We start from the raw sequence: 9,771 nt of genomic DNA on the forward strand, positions 1-9,771 counted from the left end.
GGGATGGCCACACCACAATCCCTTCTCCTCCACTCTGCTCTTGGGCTCTTGGGCACACACGCACATGCACCCAGCGTGAGTTTAAGCCACCAGATCCGAGACTCGAACCGCGGTCGACTACATGGGAGTCCAGCAACATAGCTATTACTCTAACTGCTGGTCCCTGAAAGAACTTTTCCTTTATTTCCTTCCCTCTGAGAAGCAAGACATCGCTGTGTCAAGAAGCATGGGTGTTTCCTCCTGCTCAGAGGTGTCTATGCACCGTCTCACGGACTGGTTACTCCCCACAGAGATGAACGGCTTCCTTATTCCCACCCCACAGAGGAGGGCCGAGGATCCAGCCCCGTCTACACCCTCAGCACCTCATACTCAAGTTCCCAGTTAAAGGGAACTTCCAGGGGCCGGCAAGTGGCGTGGTGGTTAAGGGTGCTGGACTCCCACATGGCTGACCTTGGTTTGAGTCCTGGACCTGGTGGCTTGCTTTCTCACTTTGCCTCGCCCGCGCTCTCTTTCTCACTCACTCACTCTGTCCCTCTCTGGTCAAATTAAAATAAATAAGTAGCTAAATTAGAATCAAGTTAAAGAAAATAATTCTTAAACAAAAACGAAAGTGACCTTCCATGCGCTTCTTTCTAGCACCTGTCCCTCCTCCCTGGCCCATTACACAGGCTTCCCAGGCCCGAGTGAGCTGGCTTGGCGAAGCCGGGGGATCTCGGCAAAACCTGCTGGAACGCCAAGGATGCTGACGACTCCGAGGGTTTTCTGGCTTCTTCCTCAGCTCACGACTGCACCCTGGAGTGCTCTGCTCGCTGGGTCAGAAAGAGGCCGCTCTCTCCCATTCATTTAGTCCAGCCCTTTACACACCCTTTTTGTTTTAGGTGGGGGAAAAAAAATGGTCATCTATTTTGTCTCTCACTTTCAAAACAAAGAAAACTGTTTCTTGCATAAGACCGCACTTGTGCCAGACAGATCATTCGTGACACGAAGTCTAGCACTGGCTGTGCTACGAGAATGCTTAAAATAGGGGCCAGCAGGTGGCATAGTGGTTAAGGCACTGGACTCCCACTTGGCTGATTGTGGTTTGAGTCCTGGCCCTGATGGCTTGAAAATCATGCCAGGGGGGTGTGCCCACAGGCCCAAAATCCCGAGAGGAGAATGGAAGAAAACAGATTGTGGCATGGCCATCCCACCATGGGGGATTATTTCTCATTTTCTCTCTCTCAAACAACACATACACCTTATAGCAAAAAACAAAAACAAAAACAAAACATAAAAACAAACAAACAAAAAGGATGCTTAAAAAGAGGAAAAAGGGAACAAGCTCTCCAGTATGTCAGCTGATTAAGCAAGAGGTGGTCGTTCCTGGTGCCCATCTCTGGTCCGCAAAATCCTCCCCACTGTCAAGGCCTCAGCCGGGCGCCACCTCCCCTCTAGGTAGATCTCTCATTCGAAGTCTCTCTGCATTCGAGGGTACCTTGCAGCGCAGTTAGCACTGAACCAACGTGCATGGTCATTTACTCTCCCATATGAATGTCAGGTCTCCTCCGGAAGACTGAGATTTTTCATGGATGAAAAGCCTCTCTTCATCTTTCACGTGGTCTGGCCTACCCCCTTTTTTTTTTGGTGGGGAGGAGAGGTTTTTGCGAGAGGGCACATGCGCTCGCCAGAAAGACAGAAACAGACAGAGAGACAGAAAGTGAGAAATCACCCCGCCCCCCCGCCCAGAGGTGATGGCCGTACCACAATCCCTTCTCCTCCATTCTCCTCTTGGGATCTTGGGCGTGCATGCACATGTGCCCAGCATGAGTTTAAGTCACCAGGTCCAGGACTTGAACTGTAGTTGACTACATGGGAGTCCAGCAACGTAGCCATTAAGTCAACTGCTGGCCCCAGTCTGGCCTCTCATAGCACTGGGCTCAGTGTGGGTGCTCACGACTTACGCTTGGTTATTATGAAAGAAGTACGTGCACCGTTATTTAGCAACAAATGCGATCATTTCACAGATCGCTGGGCAAAAGACAAGAGCTTGGTCTCTGACTTCTAGACAACATTCTTCTACATTTAACAGGAAAATACATGGGACTTGGGTATGTCTCACAACTCTAGGAACAGAACAAAGCTAGAAAACAAGTTGATTTTCATAATTTGGCCAAAAAAATTTATGTTAAAAAATGTAGTGTGGTACTGAAAACCTTGGCTTCTGAAAATGGTACATCAGGTGATTCTCATGTGCTAGTGAAGAAATCTACCTCCACGATGGGGCCGGCAGGTGGCGTGGTGGTTAGGGTGCTGGACTAACCTGGCAGCTTCCTTTCTCACTTTCTCTCTCACTGTCCCTCTCTGGTCAAATTAAAATAAATAATAAATACATAAACAAAGTTAAATAAAAGAATTCTTTTTTTTTTTTTTTAAAAAAAAGAAAGAAATCTACATCCATGCAACTAAAATATCACATCTCCTCTTTCAACTCTATGAGCTGCAGGTTTGACTCATCCTGGTGGTGCCAGCACCAAGCAGAGCACAGACCCCGTCACTGCAGGGGAGGGGACAAACCATTGTCCTGGATGGTCCCCCCGGAAGTGCAGAATCCTCTGGTCAAGAGGAAGACCAGTCCAGAGAGAACACTTGTTATGACCGACCTCTGTCCGATGCCTTTCTAGGGGCATGTAGATAATCCAGCAGTCTTTCACAACTCCCGGTCTTCAGAGCTCAGAGTCACCACAGCAGGTTAATATCACTTTGCACCTTCCCTCACCTCAAAACCACATGGGTATTCGCTTAGTAAAATGAACCTTTTATTTGAGTACTGCCTATGTTAACAAGCCAAGTGCTTCCAATGCAAAGGTGGGCTTTGCTGGAAGTGTTTCGATTCTGTTATCTTCAGGGACTCACTGTTGGCTTGGAAGCCGTAAAATGACCACCTACACTGTGCACCCTTACGGGCCAGCTAAGGCTCCTTATCCCCCGAGGCTTCCTTCCAGCTTCCCAGCTAAGACTTCCAGGGGAAACTCCACAGACAGACTTGGAGCTGGGAATCTCAACCTCAGGGGGAAACAGAATGTGGCAGGTGGTCAGGACCGGACAGGAAAAGCATTTTGTCTTGGTCCTTTCACAGTCCTATCTACCGGGGTCCACTGGGTAAGTGCCTGCTGGCAGGGATGCATTTTAGACAGGAGTTGATCTATCAGGCTCTCCAATGCCGGCCTTTCTCATACCGCTGCCAATCATGTATCTGCAAAGCAGCGACCTTCTGTAAACACGCTCAGAGGCTTAGATCAGACAGAAAAGCTAAGGACAGCCAAGGAACACTATAAAATACATATGGGGGGGATATGTACTTTTCTCCACAGCAACTCAAAATCAGTACTTTAACACACCCTCGAAACAATCTCATAACGATGATGGAATTATCCTCATTCGTGACATGGAAAAAGTAGAACGTACAGATAACTTCGTGCCACGTGATCGGTAAAATGACTGCCCGTAGTCAGGCATTGACACAGCAAGGACATCTGGGTGGAATGGATCAGTGTCAGCCCAGGGGGACCGTGGGCTGAGGGTGACTCTGGAATCCTAGATCTAGCCAGGGCTCGGTCTCTGGGCTGTTCCATCTCACCCTCTTTCATCTGAACACCCTCACTTTCATGTATCCATGTCGAAATGAAAGTTTTGAGAGGAGAAAGCTGGGTCCTTCCTTACTCAACTCTTGTATCTGCAAGGATTCACAGATAATAATCCTAAACTCGAGTTAAATTTTGCAGCTGGGTTTCCTCGCTTGATATCTCTCCAAGGACTTAGCTGGCTTGGCTCACAAGTTCTGGATTCTCTCGTCCTAACTCAATGCACAATTGCTGGCATTCAGCTGCTAGTGCCACGGCGTTCGGACTCCAAGTTCATCTCTCTGGGCCTTTCTCCTAAAAGGGTGAGTGCAGAAACAGCCTCGCAGAAAGCTCCGGGGCTGTTTGACCTTAGCAAAGGCCAATCTGTCTGCCCCCCCTCCGGGGATACCTTTGATCCTGACTATAAACAGCTCGGGGTGAGAAAGGTCCTCTAGTCATGGGAAAGCCTGGTCTGCCGCTGCCTTTGGTGAGTTAATGAACGACTATTCCCTTGTGGTTCAGGAAGCTGCTTCAGAAATACGCTCACCTGCAATTGTTCAAGGAGGTCAAGGTTCTGTTTGCGTAAGCTGCTGTTGGTTTTCTCTAATTTATCCATTCTTTGGTTGTCGCTGAGAGGAGAGGAATCGATAAGTTCTTCTTGAAGCACGTGATACTCAACCTCATATGCTTGTAACTGTTTAGCGATGTCCATCTCAAACACCTGTCACATGCAGAAGAGGAAAATGAGGAAAATCTCTCACACACACGCATGCATGTGCACACACGTGTGTGCGCACACGATCATGCCAATGCACATACACTGCGTATTTCCTTCAGGCTCAGCCCTCTGCCTGCAAAAGTGATAAATAAGGGGCCAGCAGGTGGCTGGTGATTCAGGTGCTGAATTCTCACGGGGTTGACAGTGGTTTGAATCTCGGATCCAGTGGCTTGAAAATCATACATATGTGCATGTATGCCCCAAATCCCATGACAGTAATGGAGGAGAAGGGATTGCAGCATGGCCATCCACCCCGGGCGGGGGGTCATTTCTCACTTTCTGTCTCTCTGTCTTTCTGGCGAGTGCACATGCCCTACAGTGAAAACCCCTGAAAAAATAGTTTATTTTTTCTTATTTCAGTCCTCATTTTTTTTTCTCTGAAAATTCAGTTAGGTTAGATTCATCAAACATAGCTTAAAAGGAGGGGAAAACAAAACAAAACACAACAAGTCCTATGTGCACAGTCACCAAGTCGAAGTTGAATTATAGTTCAGCTGGGTTTTCGGAGTTATAAGAACAGCTAAGTAATGGAACTGTTTACTAAAAAAACCCTTCTTTGCACACGAATATGCAGAAATGAGCCATAGCTCAAATGTCGCCCACACAGATGAGTGAATGCGAAACAATGCCCGAGCTGTCTCCCTTCCCATAATAGGTAATGGTGATGAAAAACCACACGTGTGAAAAAGGACCCCAAGCACCCAAGTGGCTCAAGCTGGGCACGCCTGCACTTTCTCCTGGGAAGGGGACCCCAGGGCCGGCAGGGGCAGAGCTGAAGGGGAACCAGACCACAGGGTATGCTGCTGCCAGCCAGCCTCCCTCTTCCTGTCGGTTCTGAGGGGTGACACCATCTGGCCGGGCCTCTTCGCACATGAGGGGGGCCCCAGTGTGTATCTGGTGGAGACCAGGAAAGTCAGCGAGATTAGGGCGTGCGTTCAGAGAAAAAAATCCGATTTTACAAGGGCAGGAACTGCTGCTCTACGGTGTTTCCTTAAGAAAGAAAAACGGCAAACTGAACCATACTCTACTGCGCACACACACAAACCCAAATGCACGCACACAAACACACACACACACACACACACACACACACACACACACACACACACAGCAATAGAAAGAAAGAAACTAGGGACCAGCAGATGGTGTGGTGGTTAAAGTGCTGGACTCCCACATGACTGACTGAGGATGAGCCCTGGACCTAGTGGCTTGAAAATCACACTGTGTGCGTGTGCGGGAGTGCCCAAAATCCCAAGGGGAGAATGAAGGAGAAAGGACTGTATTGTGGCCATTCCCCTGGGGGGTGCTTTCTCACTTCCCCTCTCATTGTCTCTGTCTCACACGCCCTATGTCAAAAAACTTAAAAAAAAAAAAAAAAAAAAAAGAAACTTGACACAGTTAAAAATCAATAAAAATACTGGGACCAGCAGATGGCATAATGGCTACGTTGTTGGACTCCCATGTAGTTGACCGTGGTTAGATTCCTGGACCTGGTGGCTTAGATTTATGCTGGGCACATGTGCATGCGTGCCCAAGATCCTAAGAGAATAGAGAAGAATGGATTGTGGTGTGGCCATCCCCCTGGGGGGTGATTTCTCACTTTCTGTCTCTCTGTCTCTCTCTGTCTTTCTGGTGAGCGCACGTGCTCTATAGCATAACCCTCTCAAAAAAAAAAAAAAATCAATACAATACTAGCTTCCCCTAGGTGGTACCCTATGAGCATTCAAAACTAGCCTGTTTTCCCTAAAACCATCTTTCAAAAACCATGTTTACTTTCTCGCCCTTTTCAGCAGTCTTATTTTCTCTCCCTTGAGATTCATTTTTCGATTTCCTAATTTTCCATGTGATCTGGCAAATAACACAGAAGTAAAGTTATGCGTGAAAACGTGTGCGGGGTGGGGATGGGTTTGAGAATGAGGGTGAGTGCGGGCGTGGGGCTGGGGAGAAAGAACAGTTTACTGTCCTGATTCTGTTCTGTCCTCGGAGTGACCCTGAGGTCAGCAGGCCATCATTGCCAGGTCACAGCTGAGCTAAGTGACTCAAGGCCTTTGAGTCAGCCCTGGAGTCAGGACCCCGCTGGCAACTCCCTGAAGGACTTTGAGCAAGTGACTTAATCTCCCTCGGCCTCAGTTCCTAGCCTCTAACACGACACTCATAACACCTACCTCCCAGCGTCACCGTGAGAACCAAATGAGACAACATGCCCCCTTAGCTCAGGGAGGTGCCTCCACACACCTGTCACGGAACCCGCGCATGTCAACCTCATGCCTCAGCAAAACTACAAAGGCTGCCACATCATGGAACTGCTGAGAAGTTCGAACAGAGTAACAACCACAAACCTTAGAACTGAGATTGCTGTGGCACTGGTGTGTAATTATAAATACGGTACTTGTCTCAGTCCGCTGGGCTGCTATTATGGGAAACACGCGCGACTGGGTGATTGCTCAAGAGAAGAGGTTTATTGGGCTCACGATTCCGGTGGCTGTAATGTGCAAAGGTCTGGGACCAGCAACTGGCCGGCCTCTGGTGCTATGTAACAATGTGGTCAAAAGGCGGCGTGTGCAGAGAGACTGCAGGTAGCCAGGGGTGCTTATAACCGCCCACTCTTGTGGGAACTATTAGTGGGACCTTGGTACCTCCCAGGAGCCCACTGGTCACTCATGAAGGGTCTGTCCCAAGTACTTCCCACTAACCCCACCCTCACCACTGCCCCACTGGGGGTCAGTTACAGCCTACATTGTTGGCAGGCACTCAAACCCTATTAGTGCTAAGTAAATGTCACATACACAATTGCCTTGTTTTCTTCCAGAAAGATTTTTTGGTTTTCTTCCAGGCAGATTTATTTTTAAATGATCTCCTAAGCTGAAAAACGTAGGAACAAAACCTCTGGCCTTTTATACAGACTGAAGCGCTGCTGAGGTTAATGGTGCTCGGCTATGCCCAGTGTTGTACACCCGTCCGGGCCCCCATTAATCCCCAGGAACCATCCTGGGTCGCAATCATTTCTGCTTAATTGCATCATTATCTCCTGACTGCCGACACACTGACAGCCCTTCGTTTTGCAATTATTCTCCAGAACTCATCCCAAACCATGGCAGGAAGTGGCTGGTGGTGAGTGAAGAACCTTATCCCTAAACAATTCTCTTTGCTCTTGAGTCAGAAGACAGGAGGGGTGGCAGGAGCGGCCTCTGTCCTTTACCCCTGGAGGGCACAAGTCACTCAAAGCCAGTGCCGGTTCTTAGCCAGAGAAAGAACAGGAAGGCCTTAGATTAAAACCTGACCCCAGCCCAGCTGTGGTGGTGGAGGTACAGGGTGCCAGTGCATGATGTTGAAGCCATGGAGAGCCGAGGTGAGACCGGGTCTGGGCCTGCCATGTGCCGTGCTCCTGGGTGGTGGGGACGACTGCAGCGTGGCAGGACGCTGTCAAGGACACCTGTCTCTCTCGCTCACGAGAGAAATAAAAAAAGAACTGAAAAAAAAGTTAAAATGCTGATCCTATAGTATGTTGTATCAGAGAAGCCTAAGTAGTGGACAAAAAGGAGGAAGGAACCCAGCAGTTAGTGTAATGGCTATGTCGCTGGACTCCCATGTAGTCGACTGTGGTTTGAGTCCCGGACCCAGTGGCTTAAACTCACACCCGGCACGTGTGCATGCATGCCCAAGATCCCGAGAGGAGAATGGAGAAGAAGGGATTGTGGCATGGCCATTCCTCCTGGGGGGTGATTTCTCGCTTTCTGTCTCTCTATCTCTCTCTGCCTCTCTGGCGAGTGCATGTGCCCTATAGCAAAAACCTCTCTAAGAAAAAAAAAAAAAAAGAAAAAGAGGAGAAGCACAGTAAATTGGGTGTTGGGGCAGCCTCAGAACACAGCAGTTAAATATGGTGCAGAGGAAGCCAGGTCCTACGCAGTGGACCAGGTTCGAGTCCCTGACCAGTAGCTCACAAACACATGGGGCATCCTCTTCGCCTTTATAAAGATGGCAGGTGAAAAAGCTGAGAAGCAGGATACTAAGAAGAAACCTGAAGCCAAGAAGGCTGATGCCAGTGGCAAGCTTAAAAAGGGTGACCCCAAGGCAATAGAGCCCAAGAAGGGGAAGCCCCATTGCAGCTGAAACCCCGTCCTAGTCCAGGGCATCTGCAGATACTCCCGGTCTGCCATGTATTCCAGGAAGACCATGAACAAGAGAAAATACTCGGCCACTAAGTCCAGGATTGTAAAGAAAAAGAAGAAGGGTCTTGCCACGGTCACAAAACCAGTTGGTGGGACAAGAATGGTGGTACCCAGGTGGTTACACTTTACAAAGTGCCTAGGTATTATCCCACTGAAGATGTGCCTCGAAAGCTGTTGAGCCACAGCAAAGAACCCTTCAGTCAGCATGTGAGAAAGCTGCGAGCCAGCATCGCTCCTGGGACCATTCTGATCACCCTCACTGGACATCACAGAGGCAAGAGAGTGGCTTCCCTGAAGCAGCTGAGCAGTGGCTTGCTGCTTGTCACTAGACCTCTGGTCCTCAATCGAGTTCCACTGTATAGAACACACCAGAAATTTGTTATTGTCACCTCCACAAAAGTTGGTATTAGCAAAGTCAAACTCCCCAAACACCTCACTGATTACTTCAGGAGAAAGCAGCTGCGGAAGCCCAGACACCAGGGAGGTGAGATCTCCAACACAGAGAAGGAGAAATACAGGATTACAGAGCAGCACAAGGTTGATCAGAAAGCTGTGGACTCGTGAATTTTACCAAAACTCAAAAATGGGTCCTCAGGGGACCAGCAGTTAGCGTAATGGCTATGTCGCTGGACTCCCACGTAGTCGACCGCGGTTCGAGTCCCGGACCCGGTGGCTTAAACTCACGCCGGGCGCGTGTGCGTGCGTGCCCAAGATCCCGAGAGGAGAATGGAGGAGAAGGGATTGCGGCGTGACCGTCCCCCCTGGGGGGTGATTTCCTGCTTTCTATCTCTCTGTCTCTCTCTGTCTGTCTGGTGAGCGCACGCGCCCTATAGCAAAAACCTCTCCAAAAAAAAAAATGGGTCCTCAGCTCCAGGGCTACCTGCGATCTGTGTTTGCCCTTACGAATAGAGTTTATCCTCACAATTTGGTGTTCTAAATTTCTTGCCAAGATCCTAATCAAATAATATTAAAACACACGCACACACACAGGGCATGTAAAATACAGAGCGGTATCAGCTAACAAGGGTAGGTGTGCAGTAGAAGAGAACCCCTTTGTCATAGGGGCTTCTGCAATGTGCAAACAGAGCTTGAGAGTGACAGTTGGCATGGACCCCCTTCCTTTAATCCCGCCGGGTTCGCATCCCTTTCTGTGAAGCCCTATGGTGGGGCACTAAATGGAAACCACAACCACATCTGGATGCAACCTGCCAGAACCTCTGGATTC

General features: G+C 49.0%; 1 protein-coding gene across 7 annotated transcripts in view; it reads right to left on the reverse strand.

The window, feature by feature from the left end:
- Positions 1–9,771, reverse strand: part of TBC1D1 (TBC1 domain family member 1) — a 223,354-nt gene that overhangs the window by 1,536 nt on the left and 212,047 nt on the right. For all 7 annotated transcript variants that reach the window (XM_006169248.3, XM_006169252.3, XM_006169247.3 and 4 more), the window contains one exon: positions 4,147–4,320. In XM_006169248.3, coding sequence (XP_006169310.1) covers positions 4,147–4,320 — 174 coding nt within the window. The remainder of the gene's footprint in view (positions 1–4,146; positions 4,321–9,771) is intronic.

This window comes from Tupaia chinensis, unplaced genomic scaffold, assembly GCF_000334495.1.
Source record: "Tupaia chinensis unplaced genomic scaffold, TupChi_1.0 Scaffold146907_1, whole genome shotgun sequence".
NCBI classification, from domain to species: Eukaryota; Metazoa; Chordata; class Mammalia; order Scandentia; family Tupaiidae; genus Tupaia; species Tupaia belangeri.